This window comes from Zosterops lateralis, assembly GCF_965231275.1.
Source record: "Zosterops lateralis genome assembly, contig: HAP1_HAP1_SCAFFOLD_189, whole genome shotgun sequence".
Classification (NCBI taxonomy): Eukaryota; Metazoa; Chordata; class Aves; order Passeriformes; family Zosteropidae; genus Zosterops; species Zosterops lateralis.
This window is the reverse complement of record NW_028154501.1, coordinates 16,652-42,715: the sequence shown is the minus strand read 5'-3', so window position 1 is coordinate 42,715 and position 26,064 is coordinate 16,652. Positions and strand designations below refer to the sequence as shown.

Here is a 26,064-nt window from a genome sequence, read left to right as displayed (position 1 = left end):
AATATAAAACTCTCATAATTGAAGGAAGCTGTGTAAATTCCCACTTCAGCATTTTTATCTTGGCTTTGCAAATTTAATGCATTTTGAGTGCTGAACCATCCGCTTTCTGAAAAGCTGTCAGCATTTACAAGATTAATTTTATGCACTCGAGTCTTTTTGTTAATTTAGAACATAGCACGGAGTGGTTATATCTTGTTTTGAGTGATCTAACAGCTGTAAAAATGGCCATTGTCTCCTCAGATGACATGAACTGGAATGCTTTGGAATGGGATCGAGCAGCAGAAGAGCTTACTTGGGAGCGAGTGAGTAAGAATCATTTTCTTGAATTTAATAATTCAGGCTCATACTTGAAATGATTTGTAGTATTGCTGTGTTAGAAGGCATTTGGGGTGGATTTGCAAAGCAGTGTTTTTTCAGAGCCATTAGTGACCTATAAAAGTTGTTATCTTATAAACAAAATGTTAGTATGTTACTTCTTAACCATCAAAGAAAGCATTTCTTGATTTTAAGTATAGTAGCAGCTTGTGAGTATAAAGTATAGTAGCAGCTTAAAATATTTGTTAATAGTATTTTCTGAAGTCTCCACTTGGTCAGGGGTAGAACTGACTTGCAGCTTGCTTTGAGGACCCTGGACCAGATTAGGAGTGCACAGATGTAGTTTAATGCTTAATTTTGGTATTTGTGAAAGCATTAGACCAAAGAAAAGTGAAATGGAAGTTTAAATTTCTTTGCAAAAAGCAAATGTGTTTCTCTAAAAATGATGGAGCATTTTACAAGTAACGTGGTTTCTGTATTGTTTATGGATCACAAATTCTGTAACTAGAGCAGGACATGCATGTACACTGTAATCATGGTGTAGTGTAGAGGCTCGAGAACTAGGTTTTTGTAGCTGGTCTAGAAGTAGCTAACATCTGAGTTTAAAGGTCACCACATGCAGCAAAATCTTTCTGAAGGTAGGTGCAGCAACTTCATGTGATTTACCAGCATCCCTACTAGGCTGTGGTATAGTTGTTGCCTCAACTGCAGGGTAGCAGAAATCCAGTTTTCATCATGAGTGGCACATCTTGATATTAGTTTTGTATCTACTGAAAGCTTCTTAATATGTTTTGAAAGATATTTCATGAAAAAGGAAATTTATTTCATAAATTCGGGTTCCTGAACCATTGTGTTGTTTATTTCAGGATGAAAGTGTTGTATTTCTGAACCCAGTTTATTTGCTAGAAAGTGCTGATATATTCCTAACTGATCATATTTTGTTGTCTCTCCATGAATATAGAAGTCAGTTTCAGCATACTCTCATAACCACTTCCAGTGCTATGTGCTAACATAGGCAATAGATGTGTAGTTGACATGTTGACATTTAGTTTCAAAATTGGAGTAGGCTCTTCTGTTATGTCATTCTGTAAAAATACCATGCAAGTTTTCTGAATTTGCAAGCATTTTTGCATCTTGGTTTGATTTGTAAAATATGTGCAACTCTTATATCTCGGAACTTAGTATGAAGTCCTCATACAAAAGAGTCTTGAACATGGAACTTTAGATTAGTAATTGTGGCGTAGGAGTGTCTGAATTGAAATAGTAAGATACACTCAAAGTAGGGGGAAAGGAGATTTATTTTTTTTCTTTAATAGATGGTTTGTTTTTGGCTGCTCTGTGGATGCTTCCCATAACAGCTGTGCTAAATGATGAAGAATTTGTTTCCCATCTTCCCTAGCTGTAAAACAATTCTGTTCAAAAGTTAATAGCATACAGTGTAGCAAATTATCCCGTAGTAGTTGCTTTTTTACATCAAGGCTAAAATACTAACTTTCCTCAGTGCAGCATAAACTGGTATTTTGCAGGTAGGATGAAACAAAAATCTGCCCTTGTATTTAAATACTGAGTTGATTAAACATGAACATAAATACCCATTCAATCACTACAATATTTTGTAAATACAAAATCTTTGTCAAAGTCGTCAAAGTCTTCAAAGTCTTGGAGAGAAACAGCTTATAAATTAATCGATTCTATGTTTGGTTTGACACATATAGATACATATATATCACTGCCTTTGAACACCTGAGTTTACTGTGTTAAAAGAGAACTTAGTTTCTCTCTTTATCTGTAAGAATTTATGTCCTGATACTATTGGATGGACCATAAAAAAAACTTTTGACTGTATTGGACAATAAATGTCAATGCCAAAGAGGCTTATTTTATATTCGGGTTGCTTAGTTTTTCTGATAAGTAAAAATTACTTTTATCTTCACAGATGCTTGGACTTGATGGATCTCTGGTTTTCTTAGTAAGTGCAGTCCTGCTTTTCAAGAATTTCTGCAGAAGGATTATTTTAAGTTCCTGTATTTTTTAATATAGATAATTGTATTTAGAGTCCTTATTTTCATATCATATATATATTGCTTTAAAAAGAGTTTCATGTAATGTCATGAACAAATAAGCTACTTTTTTTTAGGAGTTTCACAAATTATAGTGGGGGGGTGGCATAAAAGTAGAATTTCTTAAAAGATGTAGATAACTTTGAATCACTCCGCTGTAAATAAAAATTAGACCTTTTAAAAAGCACACACTGAAAATACGTGTCTGTTCTAATTTTGTTTTGCTCTTTGATATAATTAAAATACTGTTCTCATTCCAATACATTTTATTTGTCCTAATACCACCACTCTAACGTGAGATGTGCAAGTTCTGGTGATAATAGACTGTTGAAATAAGAAGTTGAGATAGAACAGTCAAGTCACTTAGTTAAAAGACTGACATTTACGTGCTGTTTTCTTGTCATTTCTCTTTCCCCCATGCTCCTTACAGGAACATGTCTTTTGGGTGGTGTCTTTAAATACGCTATTCATACTTGTCTTTGGTAAGTATTGTTTGCTCTCAGGTTTTAAAATGATGATCCTTCTTTGTGAAGTGGTAGTGCAGGTCAGTTTTAAAGCTGTTCTAGAGAAATGAAGATGTGACATCTAAAAATAGAAACAAAAATAGGAATAGGCAATAGGAATAACAAATACTTACTATTTTCTAGTTTTGTAATTTTAATTTCTTTAAGCGAATAGATTTAAAATAAGAAACCTAGCAGTACCTTAACCATGTCAACCAAAGTGTTGCCTTTTTCCCAACCTGAAATGAAACTGGAGATAATTTTAGTAAGGAGGTAATGTAAAAGGGGATCTCTATTTGAAGGCCTTCAGAGGCAGTTATGGAAAGATGTCCACAAAAGCCCACACCCCCCGCCAGGGTTGAGTACATTTTTATAGGTTTTTAGGAAATTAGCATAATTGATAAAACCACCAATTAGGAGGACAATTGGTGATGCAATTCCCCCCAGATCAATCCCCTTCTCTGGAGCCCCCCTTCAGCACTAGCTGTACTTTGTCCATGAAAATGTATCTTGAAGGGTTGTTCTTGGCCTTGGTTCCCAGGAATAACCAAGATAGGGGCCTTGTACCCCCGGGGCTTGGAGCTCTGGAATTTGTTTTGTCTTTCTGCTTAGGGAAAGACCATGGAAAAGTATTGGAAAAGCTAGCTACTAATACAATAGGGGACAGTTACAAATATATGTGTGAAGAATACAGAGAACATATAAAAGAAAAAAAAGCCAAATGCATCAAAAGCACAGAAAATAATATTTATTTCTAATATTGTTACATTAAAGGAGGAGTCTCATGGAATTTAATTTGTGAGGAAATGCAATACTTTGAGGAATGGCTAAGATTTTTTTTTTCTCCTTATAGTTTTTACTAGATAAAGTTATATTACTTTTTCTCTTAAGAGCTCATTCTTGGAGCTCAAACTGGAAGGGAGGGAGGTATGCAAGAATGTAGCATTTTAGTGACAAGATGAAGCATATTACACACTTCAAGAGATACAGAAATACCACAACATTTCACTTGCTCTGAATGATCAATCAGTTTAGAGAATTTCATATGTTGCTTTTTTGTTTTTTCAGTGGTCTTTCTTGGCAGAAGGGTTTGATGTTGAAAAACTGAATTTGTACTGTAGATAAGTCTTTACAAAATAAAGTTCCCAACACTAAAGCAGTGATTTGAGCATCTAGATACTGAAACAGAACAGCAAATCAAAAGAAAATAAACATGCCTACATTGTATGTTTAATTCACAAGAAACTAACTGTTCTAAATAAGAGTTGGAGAATACTTGAATTATTTCTTTCCGATAATTACTCTATTTTAATCTGTAGTTATCAGAAGTTAATTAGGTTTTATAGCTATTATAATATGTAAGCTTTTTTAGTAAGTAGAAAATAACCATGAAATTTCATAGATTAAAATTCAATAATATGTAAGTAGTAAGAATAATTAATGAGGTTGTCATATAGAAACTTTTTCAGTAGCTGCTTTGTCAAGTGGGAAACTCACAAAGAGAGAAGAGAATGACTTTCCTAAGCAACCAGGAGGTCTGGGAATTTAATATGACTCTCAAGCCTATTTTTAGTATCTTTCCTATTAAGTAATAGTGCTTAATTTACAACTGCCAAATCTCTAGTAATTTGTAATTATAGTACTTGTGAGTTCAGATGTCACAGGAGATACTTTATAAAAGCTAAAACACAACGAAAGCATTTTTAACTTTAATTAGTAGTCCAGAAATTCTCCTTGGACAAATTAATTAATTTCAACGTAATTAATATTTTCTATAGCTCATTCTAGTACTCAGAGAGGAGTTTGTACTTCTTTGTGCTTTTTTTTTTAAGGAATCTATTAGAAAATCTCTTTTAAATAAAGTTATTTAAAAACATGATAAACTGTGCACTATGTTCTCATAAAATGTCAAAAATGCAACTTTTAAGTCATTAGTCTGATATCTGTAGGAGTTGTGACTGAGATATTTTTCATCTCACTTTTCTTTCTGTTTTTCTTACTGGGCAGGGAGAGCTCAATTCCTCCCTTTATCTTTTATATGCTTCTTCTTCACAGCAACTGCTGATTTTCCTAAAAGAGATACATTAAAACTTTTCTTATTGGTTATTAGGGTAATATGAGTCCTGCTAAATCCTTTCCTCTAGTTTTTTTTATTATTATTATTTTTGTTGGTTTGTTTGTTTGCTTCTTGGGTTTTGAAGTTGGGATTTTTTATATGTTGGTCATACAGAAATGAGGAGAGAGAAAGTCATCACACTTTTAATTTGAGGGAATGTTTAGTCTGTAATAGATCCCAGAGTGGACTACCATGATGCAGTGAAGACAATATAAGTGCAAATAAAAGCTTGCCATTTCTGCAGCCCCTTCACTTTATACTGATGTCCTCTGCTCCTATGAAAATTTGATGTTGAATTCTGTGTCCTTAGTAACTTGGTTAGAAGACAACAGAATGAGATAAAATAACTAAAAAAAAATAGATTTTGTTGCAAATATGCAGGTTTCTGAAAACGAGGACGTGCTGTATTTTCTAAAGCATTTCCTCTGAAACCTCAAAATTGTCAGGAGTGAGTTCTCAGGAATGATGAACAGTTTTTAATACATTAATTCAAAGTAAAAGACTTTTCAGCTGCTCCTCATCACTTCACTGGGTGTCATCTTTCTGCCCCTCCTCTTCCCTTTGCAAATTTCTGCAGGGCTTGCGTTTTTCACAATATTTGAAGTATTCTTAAAAATTAAAGCACTAGAACTGAAGCCTTGCTAAAGCAAGTCTCATCTCACCAGGATGTAAAATGGCTATTGAAGTCTTTTAGTGCACAGGAAAGAATGAATATACAGCATAAGTTCCAACAGCTGTCTGAGACAGATACCAGCCTTGTACGTAACACTGAGAAATCAAATTAATTTACACGCTGTAAGAAGAAGCTAGAAGGAAAAGACTGTCCTCTTATTTTGTATAGTTTTATATTGGTTCAGTCCTTAAGTGCAAATTCTGATCTGATTTTCAGTGTTTGTAAAATTATAGAAATCTAACACTTGCAAATATTTGCACAGAAATTAATTTTTGTTCTTTTTTCATAAAATTTATGAGAAGTAGAATAATACCATGTTACAATATTCATCCTGCAAATAAGGCTCCATTTAGCAGTTTTCATGGCCTTTTTTTCTCCTTTCTGCTTACATTATACAGCATTTTGTCCATACCACATTGGTCACTTCTCCATTGTTGGCCTCGGCTTTGAGGAATATGTGAGTACTGTGTTACAATTTCAAAATGAAAAAGAAACTATCACTGTTTATTCTACCACAGTATTTTTGTAGCATCTTCCCACTTCTATTTGTGTTTGCAAAAGTAACTTGGAGTATGGTCTTCTTACTAGTCCTTCAGCCTTTTTGAATCTATGATTAAAAACGTCCCACTCTTTTCCACTTCTCCATTATTTACATCTCAAGTGAGGTTCCTTACTGTTTGTAAAAATTGTGTGTGTCTTCAGGGTTTTTTTAACGGCCTCTTATTCCTTGTGTACATTTTTAACTTGTGTACTAATTTTCACAATGGATGATAGTAAGTAGGGGAAACTAGGGAATGAATGCAACAGTGTAAGGTGACACTTTTTGTTTCATGTATTGAGGTTGTCTTGAGTTAGAAGAAAGTAGTTGTAATGTAAATGTAAACATTATATATTTTTGATGAAGATACAAAAATAGTAGTAGATTGTTAAAATATGTAAAAACTAAAAGAACTTTGTATTCTTCTTGAGGAGTTGAAATTTGGAATTTATCTTAATTGCATAAAAAGGAGATGTAATCTTCAAAGAGACTGATAAACTTTCCCCTTTTTTCCTCTTTGCTCCAGGTCCAAGCATCTCACTTTGAAGGCCTGATTACAACTATAGTGGGATATGTTCTTCTAGCAGTGACTCTAATTGTTTGTCATGTATCCTTTTGTCAGTAGTTACCTGGTTCAGATTTACATGTAAACAATTTTTCTGACTGTGCTTTCAGGAGGTGCAGACAAGATGCAGCTGCACTTAACTCACCATTTTTCACTGCTCTTTTGGTGAAATTAGAAGGAAAGGTCTCTTCTATTCTCTTGGGTGTTTAGAACTTGTCAGTGTGACTGCCTGCTTTCAAATACCTGCACATGCTTAACAACACAATCAAAGGCTTTTATGCTTTCTTGAAGGTCTGTCTGAGGAGAAAAGGGTAGAATTGGTTTTTCCTCACTATCCCTGTCCTTCTACTGTGGACTGTAGTTGCAGCAAAGAGATTATAAAAGGTGGGATTATGAAAATACGAGAGGTATGATGGGAAATTTATTCAAATATTTTTGATCCTGTCACACTTTTTGAGTATGAATTATTTTGATTTCTTTGTTATGTCTCTGAACTACAGAGAGTTTGCAGCAAGAATTTCTTTTATTACTTTTTTTTGAGAAAACTACTTCCTCTTAGTTGTAGAAAATAAAGTCCTGGAAGCTGGAAGGATTTATTTGATCACAAGTAAGAAGACTACATTCCAGCTGCGTGGGTTTTTTACATTTTTTTTACACTTTTTACATCAGCTTCAATTTGAAAGAATATATATTTGTTACCAGTTTTCTGTTCAAAAGTACACAAAGTTAACATCACCTTTCTACATCAGTATACCAATGTGCAGTGCAGGTGGAAAACATTAGTAAGATTATCATGTGGGTTTTACCTCCTAAAAAAACACCCCAAAACAAACTCTCAAAGTGCAATATGCATCCAGCTTTTCCTGGAAAAGGTGAGAATTTGATTTAGACAGTAGGGCAGGGAAAGCTACTATTTAAAGTAGGTCTTCAGTTTTTAAACTTACTTATTTGTGCCAGATGTTTTCAGAGACAACTCTTTATTTCTTGAGAACTACTGCTTGCTTAATTTAAGAAGGGTCATATTATTAATAATTATTTATTTACTTTAGATGCATGTTTGGGGTGTTACCCAGCGCACCAGATTGTGATTTCCGGAGTCACAGCCAATTTTGAAAATAGAACGCTATTAAATAGGGTTCTAAATTAAATAAAACATGTACTTACTATTTAATTTTTCTCTTTTATAAAATTTCCTGTTGCTAAAAGCAGCATAATACAGTGTTTGATATTAATTAGGCCGTTACAAAGTGTTTTCTGGTGTTATTTTCTTGACAAAGCTGTTCAGGGTTTGGCAGCACTTGTGAAGTTCCAGCGATCACGTCGTTTACTAGGAGTTTGCTATATTGTTGTCAAGGTAATCTTAATTTTTTGTGTGAGGGGAAAAAAAACCCCTCTCAATTTAATACGACATTATCATTTTCTTACCATTTTTTGTTAAACTAGTGAGATGTTATTTTCTCTCTTTTCCTAAAGGTTTCTTTGTTAGTGGTGGTTGAAATTGGTGTGTTTCCTCTCATCTGTGGCTGGTGGTTGGATATATGCTCCTTGGTAAGAACAAAAACAAATGCCATAAAATCTTTTGTAACAGTGTTTATATTTGAAGAAAAAAAAAAGTTCGGATGAGAAGAGAGTTGTAAATACAAGTTTGACAGCACTCTTCTGTTTCCACAAACAGCATTTCCAGAGGGAATGGGTTTTTTAGGTACTACCTAATGTTAATTTCAAGGGGGTTTATATTATTAAATAGAAATTAACATGCTGTTACTAAAATAACAAGATCCTAATCCTTTTTAGTGCAATTACAAGGCCCCTGTTGATAATGAGCTTACTTATAGGCAAACTTGTGCACTAAATAAACCCCTGTATGTGGGCATCTTATGTGAAATGACAATGACTTCATGTTTTAAGTTGTTTGGTCTCTTTCTGTTTTGGAAAAAGTCCTTGCTGCATTTGCTTGGAATTGAGGACAGTTTTTCCGTCCTGAAAAATTGAGTGATAAAAAGTGAATGAAACGGACAAAGTTAGTTTTTTCCAGCCTTAGTAGAAACAGAATTTTACTTAGGAATTATTTGCTTCCATCATAGTGCCACTTTATTTGAATTTATTTCAATTGATTTGAATTTACATATTTATAACCTGTGTAGAGTCTGTTAGTGACTAAGTTGACGTATTTCTTCTTCCCGTCAGAAGAAATAAATTCGCCAGAAATGGATCTTTATTTGCCATTCTTATCATAAGTAATCCATTTTTTCTCTTATTAAATGGTGTATTTATGTGTTGAAGTAAACATGTTAATTATGCTTAGTAGTATATATGAACTAGGGTAAACAAAATTAGTAGTTGTGGATGTTTGCCAAACTTTATTCACATTTGTTCACTACTTACCTCTTTCTAGGAGATGTTCGACGCCACCCTAAAAGACAGAGAATTGAGCTTTCAGTCTGCCCCAGGCACCACCATGTTTCTGCACTGGCTGGTTGGAATGGTTTATGTCTTCTATTTTGCATCTTTCATCCTTTTGCTAAGAGAGGTGAGTCTGTATGAACAAGATTGGTATTAGCACAGTTAGTATGTTAAATCTGTTATGTGTGAGTATTGCTGCTACCATTTTTTGTGTGTATATTAGATTCAGTTTTAGGCCAAGCTGGTACCTACTGCAATGGAAAAATCATGATTTTGAGTGTACTTTACTTAAAGACTTTTGTTTTACAAATAGCTGTTAAATCTGAGTGTTACCTTTGAATTAACTCAAATATGTTTTAGTTGTTTAAGATCAATCACTACTTGAAAATTAAGTGTTTGGTTATTAGTTCTCTACTTCTCTGTAGATATCTCTGTATTTATCTCTAAGATAATTCTTTGTTTTATTTCTGTGCTATTTTGGTGAATCTTGTTCAACTGATATTCCTATTACGTTTATTTTCTGTAGCAGTGTTGTTCAAATGAAAAATAAATAGAAAGATTATATTCTCTTCATATATTGTTTTCTATTCCCTACTTCAGGTATTGAGACCTGGTGTCTTATGGTTTCTCAGGAATTTGAATGATCCAGACTTCAATCCTGTGCAGGAAATGATTCACTTGCCCATCTATAGACATCTCAGGAGGTTTATCTTATCAGTGGTAAGGACTTACCTGAAAGATAACTTTATTTGGAAAGAAAGCTTTATATGCTGGCTTTCATGTACAGTACTGTGTATTTAAAGAAAAACATTTTCACCATGGAAGTGAACTGTTTCTGGAAGAGGTTCCCAACAGAATCTGCATCTTTTGATACACAAACTCAACTGGATAAGGTTCTGAGCAGCCTGATGTCTTCTCAGAGCAGGGGTTTGGGGAGAGTTGGTTGGACTTTAGAAGTCTCTTCTAAACTAAGTATCTTATGTGAAGTCACAGAAAATGTTTGTGTATTCAGAAAACAAGTGTTATTATTATGGATACTGTAAATTGTGTAACTTTCATGATGCCCTCAGTTAATGCAGTAATCATTTTGTATCCAGTTCAGCCAAAATAGTGCAGCAGAGGAGAGTAACTTTCTAGCTACATTTTGGATTGGATTCTGCTGCTCTAGTCAGTGGTGTCTGTTTCCAGATTATCATTGTAAGATGCTGAAAACAATAAGATTTTTTTCCCTTTACTTGTTTGTCTGAGGTTTGCTGAGCAGGCAGTCAAGCAAGGCTCGCAGACTCTCCCTGACGTAAATTTCACATGAGCTGTGTAAACTGACACACCAGAAACATTCTTTGATGTACTGTATTGTTCAAAGCACACCTGAAGTGCTTTGAGCAGTGAAAGCTGAGAGATCCTGGTTCTGTTAGAGCGCCCTTCGGTATCTGAGTGGAATTGACCTTCCCACCTTTGCGAGAATTTTATCCTCAGATAATTGTAATTCTTCAGCTGCCTGAAATTTTGTGGTACGTCAGGTGGATCAAATACAAGCAAAGATATTTTGGTTACTCACAGTCTTACTTATGTTGTCATACTGTGTAGGAATGGGCAGTTACTTGAACTTCACCTTTTGATTTGCTCAACTAATTAATTCAGAACTTTCACTAGCCTCATGCTAGAATATGGGATCCAGAATGGTAATCATTTACCATTTCAGGAAATAAATCACGAGTTTTCAAGCTCTGGTTGTTTCTATGTATTTTAAAGAAATGTCTTGTGTGACAGAAACTAATAATTTTCAGGAAGAGTGGGATTCAGTTTTTCTTTTTGACATAGTTAAACACAATTTTTTTTCACATTTTAAGTTTCTAGTGGTGCATTTATATGAAATGTAAGAATGTGTTTTAAATGTACTTTATTTTTCATCTGGTTCCTTAAGGAAACAGGATTCATAAAAGCAAATTGTCTTGAGGCACTTGATATATCCCCTGCTGAATTTTGGTCTTTCAGTCAATTTGAAATGTGAGGAAATAGGAATTGAAAGTCTTTTGATGCTTCAGCAAGTTGCTTAAAAAGTTCAGTCACTTAGAAAAGAGAGGAATACAAAATAAGTAATCCTGGTGTTGGGGAAGGGAGAAAAAAGAAGAACTGTCTGACATTGCTCTACCTGTCAGCAGGGTTATTCTGGTGCTTATTCAGCTGCAGTCCTGTTTGGTGAGGGCGTTGTGTACAGGTCTGCCTGTGATTAAATTGATTTTCTTCCCAGTGGCAAATGTCCTTCTGCACCTTGACTTGGCAGCTGAAGCAATGTTGCAAAGAGAGGCCTGTTGGCTATGGCTGAACAGCGCTTGCACAGCATCCAGGCATTTTCTTTGCTCCTCTGCCCTGCTCCCTCACCTCCAGTGAATAAGCTGCAGGCTGGAGGAGAGGGTATGCCTGGAACAAGGGACCCAAACTGACCAAAGGGATATGGCATCATGCTCAGCAGTAAAAGCTGTGAGAAAGGAGGCTGTGGGGGGTGCTCATGGTTATGGTGTTTGTCTTCCTGACTCACCAGGAAATTGCTGATTGTCTGTCTGCTGATGGGAGGTAGAGACTGAATTCTTCTTACTGTTTTGATTGTTTGCTTGGTGCTTTCTCTATTAAATTGGCATTATCTCAGTCTTGCCTGCCTTCTGTTTTGCCTTCCCCTTCAGCTGGAGAGGGGAATGAATGAGAAGCTGGGTAGGTATTCACCTATTAGCCAGGGCTAGCCCACACACCCAGGGAACATGTCAGAGATGGGTGGGAAACTAAGTTTGGTTGTTTGTAATATTTGGACTAAGTTGTTTACTTTCCTGTTGCAGATTGTCTTTGGATCAATTGTACTGCTCATGCTCTGGCTTCCTATACGCATTATTAAGTATCTCCTGCCTAACTTTCTTCCGTATAATGTTATGCTCTACAGGTGAGTATTTGTTTTTTAAAAGATTTTCAGTCTTTCTATAACTGGAAAAAGTGTTTGCACTTCCTGAGCATTAAAGTGACACTCTTTGTTATGTTATTTTGTTCTCAATTAATCTAATCTTTGTTGTTGTAAGAGAAGTGAAAGGGTAAAGGATGTGGTTGCTTCATACAATGTGACAAATGAAAAACTACTAGAAAAAAGAAGCATTTTGTATTCCTTCCATAAAGATAACTGTTTGGGGCTTTATGCCCTCGAAACACTTCCCATTTCAGCTTTTTAATAGTGAAGTTCCTTTCATGCTTGCTTTTTTAACACAGTCATTCCTGATTGTCATTGCTTCAGGAGTAAAAGAATCTCTGTAACTGCATTTTTTAATGATAGCAGTTCTTTTCTATTTCTGAATAATAATTCAAGCAGTAATCATAAATGCAAATAGAGAAGCAAACTGTATTCTTAGATATAAACTTTCTCAATATTTTTTCTTAAATTTCTTATATGCCAAAGTGCCTGACCTCTGCTCAGGGTAGTATATAGGGAAAAACCTTAGGAAAAAAAAAAAAAAAAAAAAAATTCCTTTCTGGCATCCGCTGTATTTTTGTATTATGGTGGCATTAATGGGATTCAGTATAAAAGATTTCTATCAGAATGTTCCTTATGTTTGATTTCCTGCTCTTCCCATTGTTTCCAGTGATGCTCCCGTAAGTGAACTTTCCCTAGAGCTGCTTTTGCTTCAGGTGGTGCTTCCAGCTTTGCTAGAGCAAGGACATACACGACAGTGGTTGAAAGGTCTGGTACGAGCATGGACTGTTACTGCCGGGTACTTGCTGTAAGTACAGAAATCCAAATTCAGTGACAACCGCTGTGCCCAGTTTGGCCTTTAAACATGAAAGCACCTTTCCAGTTATCCCAACAAGCAGGTTTAATAGCTCTTCTACAGATAAATACATGATGAAAAACTTCTGTAGTGATTGCTTTCTTCTAAGCAGTGGTTGTACCTCCTGGTGGACTGGCCTTTGACAAGTAGTTCTTTTGGTACACTATTCAGCATTTGCTTGGTGAAAGAGATCTGTGAAAATATGACTGGCATCTTCTTAACTCCCTATTATATGAAAATAAAGAGATAAATGTCAGCAGTGATTCAGTTTCCATGAGTCATCTAAATAAAATTCATGTGTGCTTCTTGCATTTCTTCTTTCTATTAAGAATGGAAAAAAAAGAACATTGAGCTGAAGAAGTAAGTAACTTTAAATTGGGAGTTTTAAAGTCATAAGTTCAGACTTTAGAGAAGGATAAAACCAGATCTTTATCAAATAAAGTAAATTATTGTACGGCCAGGCAGAGTTCTAGCAGTTGAGATTATTTTTTAGTTCATCTGTTATTTGCCAAATTTGTCAAGGAAAAAGTAAGGTTGATTTTGTTTCTGTACAGTTTTCAGTTTAACTTCCAAGTATATTGGCATTCTCCCACCATGTCGCACTCTTAGGATCAAGAATTATTCCTTGCGAGGTTGTGTCTGAGAAACTGAGTAAATGAATGAAAGACTTTTTCTTCACTCTAGTTTAAAATATTTTAGTTTCTCATAAGGAGACTCTCGTCACCACCTCTTCTCTTAGTTTGCATTTTGGAGAAGTTTTCAGTTATTTTCCAAGTTTTGATTGTGTTTAAATATAGTGTAACAAGAGAGTCATGGAGATGATGATAGAAATGGCTTTTCTTATTCCACTGTTGCAGCTGTTTAGGACAGTTGCAGATTAGCTCTTCAGTAATTTTAGTTTAACACAGATGAAAATCTTTTGTTCTGGTTTTTCTCAAAAAGCAAACTGTTGGGTAAATTTCATTGCTAATAGAATATCTGCACAAATCTTACTCTGCTAAAGCTGAGAAAAATCAAAAATCTAAATGTTCATTTTTAATCAAACTGAAATTTTGCTAATGTATATGTGGAAAACATCAACAGAATAATTTTAAAGTAGATAGATTTCTTTCTTGGATTGATATTCTTAAAAAGTTATGAACAGTTATATATTCTTATATATGTATAAGAATATAAATAACAGTTATATATATTCTTTAAAAGTTATGAAATTTTGAGCAGTTTAGAATCTTCTTGAAAGATTCTGCCTGCCTCTGCATTCTGACAGTACGTCCATAGCAATGCAGCACCATCCTTGTATGATTTGAAGGCCCTTGTGTCCTCTAGAGCTTAGTGACAGTAACATAAAAGCTTTTGGTAGAGCTGTGTGACTACATGAACTGCAACATCTGTGCAATTTTTCTTTCACATGCACAACACCTTTAATACCAAGTGGTGTTTTTAAAGCAAACAGATAAGTGGTCTTTCTTTGTGATTGTATTCCAACTGCATCCACACCAGCATTTTTCTTCTGAGTTGTGTTTATGATGACATTGAATACATTACCAAAAAAGGCTTATTTTACTTTATCAAGATTCTGCCAGTACTCCTGTATTAGTTTTGTACAACCTGTATGGATTCTAAGTAGACCTGTATTTCTGTAAGTTTCTCACTCATCTCAAACAGAGCAAAACTGAAATTTTAATTGTTACAGGGATCTTCATTCTTACCTACTTGGTGATCAGGAAGAGAACGAAAACAATGCAAATCAGCAACCTAACAACCAGCATGCTCGCAATAATAATGCCATTCCAGTTGTGGGAGAAGGTCTCCATGCGGCCCATCAAGCCATACTTCAACAAGGAGGACCTGTGGGTTTTCAGCCTTATCGCAGGCCTTTAAAATTCCCACTCAGGGTATGTAGGCTTAACACATCAAGGGTAAAGAAAAAGGCATTTGAGAAAAGTTTGGTTTTTTGTTGGTTTTTTTTTTTCTAAGAAAGATTTGGCCCACATTATCAGAAATCATGTGATGGGTCCTATTTTGTATGGCTTGCAGCTTTCTAAATTGTAGTTTCATTATGCTTACATAAGGCTTTTCTCAGCCTGTAACTAAAGACCTTCAATTACAGTTTTATTTATAGACCCCATTTATGTTGAGTATTATGTGTCAGTTGACATCTTGTTTTCTTCACAGTAAGTAATGGAGAGAAAGACAATAAGCCCCTCTCAAACAGGTAGTTCAGGTGTGCCTCCCAAGGCCTGGTTTTCAAGGGGACATATTTTGGTCTTGTAGATGAAGTTTATTTTAAACTATTTTGCTTTATTAAGAAAATAAACAGAGAACTTCTGTTGCTTCTGCATCTGTATTAAACATAAAAGGGCATTATATAATACTTGAAAGTTCTAAATCCCTAAAATTAGAAAGGAAGTTTTATTGGCAAATACTTACATTTCTAGAATAATATACAGCTTAAACTAGCTAACTGTTTTCTTGTTAGCAGAACTCTGAGTTAAATATAAGCTTCATATATATATATGTAAACATATGTATTTATATGTAAATATAAATATAAACTTCACCACAGTTCAATTACTGTGGTTTCAGCTATAGCTGAAGATTGGAAGTAAAGGCTGACATTATGTCACTGAGGTATTGCTTCTGAAGGTTCCTTCCTTTATACCCAAATGTCTTGTCAAGGCAAGTGTGTGTTCCAGATTAAACTTTCTCTTGGTAGGCTGTTGGGATAAGGTGTTAGCTTTCCCATAGCAAGCTTGCTTGTTGTGTGGCTTTGATGATTAGTGAAGCAGAACTTCATAGCACCCGGTGCTTGAGAAGTATTTAAAGAAGTCATGTACATGGTAATTCTCTAGTAAGATGTAAACCTGACTGAGGAGCAACCAGCTTCACTGTCAGCTTCTGGTCACAGAAACCTGAGCACATCTGGAAGAACTTTGTCAGCAAAGTTTTCCTTATAAAACCATTATAAAATGTCTTGCTCATATGGCAGACAGAACTAGAAACCTTTCAGGATTATCTGAGAGTCATGCTTCTCACTGCAGAAATTAAGAGATGATCTTTTTTATGTGACGTAACGAGAACTTCAGTCATTCTGGATTCAGATGTTATTTTTTACTGTTGAAACAGTTAATGGAAAGTCTTAGAAGTACACAACACTGCAGGTGTTCTACATGTACTGTGGTTAGGGTTCTTCTTGCTGATTTGTTTATACAGTGAAACATGAGTATTTGAACATCCTAGTTTAGCTGCCTTTCTAGGATGATGTATTTTTTATACTGAGGTTTCTTGGGGTTTGGTTAAATAGCTTTCTTACAAACTTCCTCTCTCTTTTTTTTCTTTTTCTTTCCTTTTTCAGATATTTCTTTTGATTGTTTTCATGTGCATAACATTACTGATTGCTAGTCTTATCTGCCTTACCTTACCAGGTGAGTCTATTACGGTAAACTGTCATTAAAAATAACTCAGTGTGTTGCCATGCCCAACCTTGGCAGATGTTTTGAAACCATTGTTTGAAGTCAAAAGGCAAAAACATGGAAAACTAGTCTCATTTTTAATCATTTGTCATCAAATTGTAATAATCTAAAAATCTAAATGATAGAGATTGCCATTCCCTTTTTGTTGTAGAATAATTTTCCTCTGAGGATAGGGCTTAAGGTGCTGAGACAATTGAGTGAAAAAGAATTCAAACTCTTGCACTTATTTTACTGTTTTGAGATGGAAAATATTTAGATTGTTTCCAGGTCTTCTACAGTATTTCCTTTAATTAAATATTCTCAAGGTGTCATTTTTGAGTACTGCAAGGAGCAGGGAGTTGGAATCGGTGATCCTTAGGGGTTCCATCCAACTTGAGATATTCTGTGATTCTGTGGTCTTGACACATCACTAGGAGATTTTGTGAAGTGGCGTGTATATCACTTTAAAATTAATAAGTACTTCAAAAACACTTGGTATTTTTTAAAATAATATGGAATAAATGAAGCCATGTCAACCAGCATAAATTTCATAACCTGTCTGCTGTAATACCATGTAATTTATACCTTCTTCTGTTAATAATTCTAAAGTCAATAATGTGTTGAGATCAAAGTTATAAATTCTTTGATTGTTTTAGAAGTAGGACATAAAATAATTGACTGTAATACCAGGGAAATAAGCACACTATTAAAAAATGAACCGTAGCAAATCATTCTCCTGTTTTTATCAGAGAACTTCAGAAGCCCCATCAGTAAGTCTTAAAAAATTACATGAAGCAGTGAAACAACCCAAAGATAGCTCATATAATATAAGTTCAAGCTTACACACTTAATGCATTGCAGTTCTGAAGATCAGTGTTTAGGCTCTGAACAATTCAGTGCTTTGTTTTGCTGTAGCTCAGGTCACATTGCTGTCATTATGAAAATGTAGGTGGAAAAGGATTTCCGTATTGTTCTTTTTAATTGGTATCATTTCTGAAGCTGTTTATATAGTGCTTCACATATTTATGCATTATGGGTACAGTACCAAAATAACTGGTTTATGACGAATAATATTTATCCAGATATTTCAGATAAATTTGGGAAGTACTTCTTAAACAGGCATCCTTCCCTAATACATCCAGAAGCATTACTGTATTTAACAGTACTTGTGTTTTCAGTGTTTGCTGGCCGGTGGTTAATGTCATTTTGGACGGGGACTGCCAAAATCCATGAGCTGTACACAGCTGCCTGTGGTCTTTATGTCTGTTGGCTGACGATCCGAGCAGTCACAGTGCTGGTTGCCTGGATGCCACAGGGTCGTAGAGTCATCTTCCAGAAGGTCAAAGAATGGTCTCTCATGGTGAGTCTTGAGAAAAAGTTCTACTAAATTATAAAAAAATTAGCTAATGGAGCCTGTTTCGTGTTCTGCTTGCAGGCTTTACTCTGTCATGTGTACTACATTTTGTTTTTCAGACCATTTTGAAGCTCTTGCAGCTTACATTTCCATTGCATAGGCTAACTATTTTGGAGGGTAATCAGTGTGAATATATTTGTGTGTATATATGTTTAAATATCTATATGTGTGTATTTTCCTGTTTTCCTTTAAAAATGAATATATTGCATTTTTATCCCATGTGTTATGTGTTCTCAAAGACATTTTCATGTAAAGCTTAACTATTTACTTGTTTAGTTACATGAAATTATCAAATGGAGAACCCTAGTAAAGCTAATAGATGATGATGACCATGTCTCTACAAAGTAGCTTGATGCATATTTTCAGAAGGATCTTTATCAGCTCTTGAACTTGTGTTGCTCAAATAAAAGGAATTTTCCTCAAAAATATTAATTATGAGGAGTTGAGATTCACAGCATGAAAACAAATTTATACCCCATCTTTTTATCTCAGTTTTGATTTTGAGGATTTCTGTAGTAGATTTCTTGCTAGTTTCTTTAAATGGTACCTGGTTATGGGCATTGTAACATGCCTATTGAATTGTTACACTGTACACATTCTTCGTGTACTACCATGTTTCCCAAATACCTCCTCCATCATTTTGATTTTAGCTTAAGATCTTAGCTTCTTCAAGAAAATTCAGAGCTAAAACATAATTTCTACTTGTTCTTTGCCCCTTCTCCTTTATCACATTAATTAAGTCAGGCAGTTTTGTATGATGCAGTTAAATTAAGAGAATTTCAGAATAAATAAAGATTCAAGCACAGTGTTCTGAGTCCTCCATTTTTAAGTCAAATATTCCATAATGACTGAATCTTTAAGGGTTTTTTTTGCTCCAGAGAAAAATTGGCAGTTTTGGAAAAATCCTTCAGTTTCCCAACAAATGAGCATAGGCAATGTATTGAAGTGCCATTTGATAGTATTCCCTGTTGATAACAGGGATTTTATGGTTTAGAACTATATGAATAATAGTAGGCACAGTCATGCTTTTTTCTGGAATTCCTATTCCTATGGAATAGGACCCCATCTTGAAAACCTGCATTGCAAAACTATGTATGTAATAAAAATTATTTCTAGGGGTGTATATGTGTCTGTGTAGCTTTGGGTTTTTTCACCAGAGCTGTGTGGTTTATGTAGTTCAAGTAATATTTTTGAGTTTAAACAAAGAATCCTCTGGTAAACATATTAATTAAATGTCTTGGGTTTTTTAGATAATGAAGACATTGATAGTGGCCATACTGCTTGCTGGTGTGGTTCCACTTCTGCTCGGTCTTCTGTTTGAACTGGTCATCGTCGCACCTTTGAGAGTTCCTTTGGATCAAACACCTCTCTTCTATCCTTGGCAGGTCAGTTGCTCCCATTCTTTTGCTGCTGTTGATGTAAGGAGTGTGGGCTGCCTTGTTTCATGTGGATTTGGTGCTTCAGAGCTTTTTCCACAAATATGTTTGTATGTGGCAGAGAAAAGGCAACCAGTCTGGATGTGAGGATTATTTGAACCAAAAGGATATGTTGAGGAATTTAAACTATGAAAAGTTGAACTGTTGTGAGATGACATCAAAGGTTGCATTTCAGTGATCAGCTACTTTTCCAGTAGCATAATTGTAAAGTTGTGTAAGTAGTATATCTGTATTGTATGTATGCACAGGTGTACATACTCTAACCATTTTGGAAAGCTTTCTGCATACAGTTATGCAGCAAGAGCTTCTGGTAATTTTTTTTTTCCTTGTAAGATTTTAATTCAGTGATGAGGCACATTATGGATGTAATTTTTATGATTTAGGATCATGCTGATTTTGGGCTGAGCTGTCATTCATTAATACAAAATTTTGAGGTAGTTATGTTTTATTACTCTTCAGTCAAGTCTCACAGGCTGAGTGTAAATTTCTGTCCTGCAAGTTGAGAGACAAAATGAAGATACAGTGGATTGAATGACAAATGCTTCCATCACCTAGGCTGAATTATGAAAAAAGTCATAACTCAGAGAAACCCAGCTGAGGGGACTATTAACTCAAAACATCTAGAATGACATTACTAAATAACAAGAAAGTTTTCAGGGACAGTGACTTTCTAAGCTGCCCTAAGCTTTTGTTTACCTTCAAATCCAAATGTTTGAATGCTATAATACAAAGAAGAATTTGCTGCTAATTTAATTACTCCATTATTTTATAATCCAAGTAATTTTTTTTTGAGCTGGATAGATGACCAGAAAATCAGGGCATCATATAATTACAGTGGTAGATGATCATGATTTCCAAACAGTTTTGGGAAGAATTTGTAATGCTAGAGATTGTAAAAACTCTTTTAGTATTGCATATTAGTGTTTTAAAAGAAGTATACTGAAAAACTTAATTTTCATGTAGCAGAACTTCTTCAAAATAGGATAAGTGGGTTTTGAGATTTGTTCTAAATCAACAAGGACCTATCAAAATTGAGACTAATTTCCATTTTTCCCAAAAGAGAAAAGAGTTATGCAAAGGTTGCATCCTTAACTAAACATGAATCAACTTTAACACTGGCACTTTTTTGTAACAATTTTAATTTTTTTTTCAGAATTGCCATTAACAAAGGTTGTTTTTTTAAATAGTCAGTTAAAGAAAATGTATTTCCCCAGCAGTTTAAGAAAGTTAATTAGTCAATGATCTCCCCAAGTCTTACCAGTTCTTAGCTGTTTATTCTACTTCATCAGCCTGTGTTTTGTGTTCTATTTTTGGTGGGTTTTATTGAAAATCTCTTTAAAATGTCTGTAATCCAGAAAGGATGGACTTACGGTGTGAAGTGTTTACTAGAAGCCAGTGGTTATAGCGTCTTAATTCCATGCCATAACAATTTTGGTTTATGTTAAAACATAAATTTTCCTCCAAATAGTATGACTTTTTTTGTGAAAAGCATTGCCTTGCTTTAAGCTTTTCTTACATCAGGTAGAGTTTTGGGAATAATTAAACTTCAAAAGAAGGAAAAGAACTTGTTTCCTGATGGGTGTGAACATCTTTGTATCTTTTTTTCTATTCTTTTATAAAGAAAGAAAATTAACTTCCTTTTATGTAAATTAGTTGTACCAGAATGTTAGTCAATTGCTTTAAGTCTAATCCTTTATTTTGCATTTGCCTTGGTTTAATAGTAGTAGTGATTTTCCTGGTCCCAGGGAGCTATATTTACAGATGTCTGTTAATCTTGAGAGTATCCTTTTTTTATAGGAATTTGAAGATGATATTATCTCTTTGGAGCAATGTCCCATGTAAATGGAAAAGTAATTGTATTTTCACTTATAAGTAATATTAACACATTACTTTTAAAGCTTTTGGCTGTCTAACTTTTTTAAGTTATGTTAATGCTAAACTGTAAATTTTTACAAAATTAGGACTGGGCTCTTGGAGTTCTGCATGCCAAAATAATTGCTGCCATAACACTGATGGGTCCACAGTGGTGGCTGAAAACTGTTATTGAACAGGTAGGGAAAAAATGTCTGTGTGAATTACCTGTATATACACTTTTTAAGTTTCTGTTTGTATGTCAGAAAACAGTGTTACTTTTGCAGTAATGGAGTAATTAAGTAAAATTCAACTAGTCTTGTAAAAACCTTTTAAATTGTATAGCCTAATCCATTAAGGTACACTTGACAGTAAAATAAAACCAAACTCAGAAATCTGCATTCAAGAAAATGCTTTGTATACATATATGTATTTTTATCAGGTTTGTAATAAAGTGAGAAGGAAACATGATTATTTCTTCAGATGAAGTCCATGTGTCCAAATACTTTTTCCAAATATTGAACAGTATTTACATCCACAACTCAAGAACATAGAATTTTGCCTTCTCTGCAGCTGTAGAGATTACCCCATTCATAGATCAGTAGAGATGAAACACACCATTTCTGTTCCCCTTTGATTATTAAGCAACGTGGAACAGTTTCTCTGAGCAGCTCAGTCACATGGCCTGTTGTTTTGTCTGAAGTATTTCTTCTTGGTTATAACTATTCAATTCCATGGTTGTCATCTTGATGAAGTATCTCAGTTGTTTGTCAGAAGGTAATTTTTCAGCCCTGCCCTGTATGTGATCCCTGTGGTGCAAGTCCCAGGCTCTGTACACAAAGTGCCTCTGGTGAGTTTAGTCTAGCACGTAGTCCCAGTTATTAAATCACTTCAGCCATCACACTGCAGAAATACAGTCTTAGTCTGGGAGTACGTTTTGATGCATACCACACCTCCCTCTTCCATTCCGAATGCTCTCCATGGGCTGTTCACACACTCTCCTGAGCCTTCCAGGCTGTGGGACAGAGGCCATTGTTTAGCTGTAGCTGGTAGCCATTCAAAACTGCTCTTTTCCCATGCTTAATCTGGTTGTGTTTTTACCTTAGCTTCTGGTAGTAACTGCAGAAGCTTAGAATTGTGGAGACCATTTTTTCAGGCATAGACTCTATGTACAGAGGCTCTGGTCTGCCCCACCAAGTACAAAATAGGATCCTATTTTCTGCACATTACAAACTTTAATAATTTATTCTATTAGCATGTACGGGATCCTCTTCCATTAAGTTAACAGCCCAAAGTGATCCTAGGTCACCCATAAAACCGTTGTCCACAGCTCTATTATGTGGTATTACAGAAGATCCTTTGCATTCCTGCAAATGAATCACAGTTCCATAGTAAGTTGGTCTCTTGGGCATTGTTTAAGTGATTCCCTGGAACCTTCGTGATGTAAACTGGCAGAGAGTTTTTCCTTCTTCAGCTGTGGTCATGGGAGCACCCATTTCCTTTCATAAGGAAGAATAGTGTAAAACCTTGTAATTATTACTGTAAAGGCAAAGCAAGGCTTTCTTGGTTGATCTGTTCTGCTTCTAACTTGTTCCATTTTAGGTATATGCAAATGGGATTCGAAACATTGACTTACACTTCATCATCCGTAAACTGGCAGCACCCGTGATCTCTGTCCTTTTACTTTCCCTCTGTGTGCCGTACATCATCGCTTCTGGCGTTGTACCTTTACTGGGTATGTATGCATTCAGAACACCTGTTTGTCAGCTCATGGTTTACAGCAGTGTAAATATGTTTGTGGAAATAAAACTTCAAGCCCTAGTTTATTAAAAGAACCCGAAAAACAACAGAGCAACAAACAAACAAAAAACCTGAACGAAAACTCCTCTTCTGCTGACAGATGTGTTTAAAGACTGCCAAGAGTCACACCATGTTTCAGGAATATTGCCCAAATGCTTATTGAGCCTCTGTCAGGCTTGGTGCTGTGACCACCTCCCTGGGGAGCCTGTTCCAGTGCCCAGCCACCCTCTGGGTGAAAAACCTTATTCTAATATCCAGCCTAAACCCTTCCCTAACACAACTTGACGCTGCTCCTTGTGTCCTGTCACTGGTCACCACAGAGAAGAAATCAGTGTCTGCCCCTCCTCTTACCCAAGAATGCATTTTATGTGTCTTGCTAGTTTGGGAAGTGAATGATTAACTGATTTCTTCTTTGGACAATCAACCTCTGATTTTAGTCCCTCTAGGAGCTATACTGAGCTGAGGCCATCTTTTCTGACTTGTCAGACTCTAAATGAAGCTTAGAACAGGTGAAAATCCTGGGTTTGTTTTGAGGTTTTAACAGTACTAAAATGTAAATTTAAAATATATAGGGCTTTTTCAGACTTTCCTATCTCCTCATAATTGAGGTCAATAATTTGGTTAGAACCAGGGTAGATGAGCTTTTTCATCAAGACTTGTCTTTTACTAGTTAGTTTTGATGTTAACAACATGTTCAAAAATTTTATTCTTTAGTCTCACTTGAATGCTGACTTTTATTGCATTGACTTTTCTGATACAAGGAGAAGTCAGTAAGCAGATAAACAGAAGTTAATAGGCAAAAAGAACTGATATGCCCTTTTTTTTTGTACTGTGGATTTTCACTCTGTTAATGGAAAACTTTCCACTTGTAGTGCTTCAGATTAAAAAGGAACAGCAGCTGTCATGTTGGATCTTTGATGTAAATGGATGTGTAAGTTATTTCACAGCCCTTCTACTGAAATTACAGTAGAACAAAAGTATGGAAGCAAGCAGAGAAGCAGAAATAAGTGAGTTAGCTCAGCAATATTAGAATGTCTAAGGATTGTGTTCTCTTTTGTAGGAGTTACTGCTGAAATGCAGAACCTCGTTCAGCGACGGATTTATCCTTTTTTGCTTATGGTGGTGGTTTTGATGGGAATTCTGTCCTTCCAAGTCCGCCAGTTCAAGCGCCTTTATGAACATATTAAAAATGACAAGTGAGTGTGTAGGGTTTTGGGGTTTTCTTGTTTGGTTTTTTTTTTTTTCCCTTTATATATGTCTACATATATGATTACTCCAGGTTGAATTCAGGTATTGTAGATACTTAGGACTAAAAGGGTTTTTAAGAAGTTTTCTGGACAAATGACTCTTCCAGACAGTCAAACTGTTCTTGGCAAATGTTTTATCTGTGATTCAGGTAGATTAACACAGGAGTAGACTGTCTTTATAAAGGGATACTCCCCCATGTCTAACATGAATGTGTTTTGCCACAAATGAAGCTGACTGTCTCATCTGTAGTCTTGAATGACAAATGAATGTCATGAATTACAACATACCTGGAAGTTAAAATCATATCTCAGGCTGTTGCTTATAAAGCCATTTCTTCAGCCTTTTCTGTGTAACTGTTTTTCTTAGTCTTCCTACTCATTAGTCCAACTAGCCTGCTAAAGAATGTTCAGTTGATTTGATAGTTCGTCCTTACCAACTTTTGGTGGTTTTCTGATGTTTTCAGTAATTATTACTCTGTATTACTCAAATGCCTGATAAAAATAATATTTTTTCCTATTATTTTCTGGTTATCTTACTTAGTTTAACCTTTTTTTTTGTGTTATTACATTATTTTTGATGTTACCCTAATTATCTTCTCTATGGGTTATTAAGAAGATTAGCAACTAATCTTCCTAGGCTTCTTTTGTATTGAAAAAGAATAAATGAGTTTGTTACGTTCATATCCTGAGTTGTCCTATTAAGAGTTTTGATTTCCAATAACTACAAAAGGAGTCAAACCTAAAATAGACTTTTTTGAATTTTGAATGTTAAGAAGCGACTAAAAAGTTGTAAGTGAAAATTAGTTTGGTATTAAATGAGCTCATTAGTTGTAACATCCTTGTAGACAAGAAGTTTGTATGACTTAATTGTCTCATTTCAGGAAGTAAGCAGACACAGTCATGCCAGCCAGTAGAGATTTGTGCTTTAGAAATGTGTGTAATTAAATCTTTTGTGTAACAAATTCTACAAGTATATCCAAGTTTTTGTGACATTCTGAAATGTACAAAGAATGCGCCATGGTTGTTGGTTATGGTACCATGAGGAAAGGAGCTGAAAAAGTTTCTGAAGGAAATGACAGATCTTAGGGGAAGAATTCATAGGTGTGTAGGGCTCTTGTACATGCAGAACTAGCATGCAAATAGGAAGCATGAAAAGGAATTTAGGTGGCGAAAAGTGTGGATAAATGATATAGAAGAAGAAAGGATATAATGTGAAAGGTATGAAAACTGTTATTCTGTTGAGATAGTTAAATTCTGTTTCAATATCACACTAAAGGAATCTTGCACCCCTTAAGCTTTCCATGGAGTAGCATCAGGATATTTTCTCTCCCTTTGAGAAAGAGTAAGTAGCAGCTAAAGTTGTTCCTTTTCAATTTATAGAATAACTTTTTATTGAAATGAAAAACTACATTGGCAGCAAAGGAGACAGAGTGAATTTGTGTTACAAAATAGTATTACCTTGTTTTAATTTCTGGTTTTACTGTGATCCCAGGTACCTTGTTGGACAACGACTTGTGAATTACGAACGGAAGTCTGGTAAACCAGGCACATCAACAACTCCACCTCAGTCTTCACAAGAATAGATGGACATATTAAACATCTTGACTTTCCCTTTGCCTTTACATGTCCTTTTTTCATAGACTCTTCTCGTCTTTGGATATCTCTCCCAATAATACTCTCAGCAGTGTTTTGGCTTCTGTTGGTAGCATCCAGATGGCAGTTAAGGCTGTTTCTTATCTGCATTTTCTGATGTTGTAAATGCTGTCTGAGGTCTGTATATGTGTATATAGAAGTGTCCTGACACCCTAAAACCTTGGATTAAAAAGAATGTGCATTGTACATCTTTAAAAAGTATATTAATTTATTAAATCTAGTTGTCACTTTA

At 35.1% G+C, this 26,064-nt stretch overlaps 1 protein-coding gene across 2 annotated transcripts in view; it reads left to right on the top strand.

The window, feature by feature from the left end:
- MARCHF6 (membrane associated ring-CH-type finger 6) overlaps positions 1–26,064 on the top strand; it is a 43,375-nt gene extending 17,311 nt beyond the window's left edge. For both annotated transcript variants that reach the window (XM_083885592.1, XM_083885591.1), the window contains exons 8-26: positions 241–302; positions 2,252–2,284; positions 2,806–2,857; positions 6,066–6,124; positions 6,732–6,812; positions 8,056–8,124; positions 8,244–8,318; positions 9,166–9,300; positions 9,774–9,893; positions 12,005–12,105; positions 12,794–12,931; positions 14,673–14,874; positions 16,335–16,404; positions 17,610–17,791; positions 19,096–19,230; positions 21,243–21,332; positions 22,735–22,867; positions 23,993–24,128; positions 25,672–26,064. In XM_083885592.1, coding sequence (XP_083741718.1) covers positions 241–302; positions 2,252–2,284; positions 2,806–2,857; positions 6,066–6,124; positions 6,732–6,812; positions 8,056–8,124; positions 8,244–8,318; positions 9,166–9,300; positions 9,774–9,893; positions 12,005–12,105; positions 12,794–12,931; positions 14,673–14,874; positions 16,335–16,404; positions 17,610–17,791; positions 19,096–19,230; positions 21,243–21,332; positions 22,735–22,867; positions 23,993–24,128; positions 25,672–25,762 — 1,964 coding nt within the window. In that variant the 3' untranslated portion in view covers positions 25,763–26,064. The remainder of the gene's footprint in view (positions 1–240; positions 303–2,251; positions 2,285–2,805; positions 2,858–6,065; positions 6,125–6,731; positions 6,813–8,055; positions 8,125–8,243; positions 8,319–9,165; positions 9,301–9,773; positions 9,894–12,004; positions 12,106–12,793; positions 12,932–14,672; positions 14,875–16,334; positions 16,405–17,609; positions 17,792–19,095; positions 19,231–21,242; positions 21,333–22,734; positions 22,868–23,992; positions 24,129–25,671) is intronic.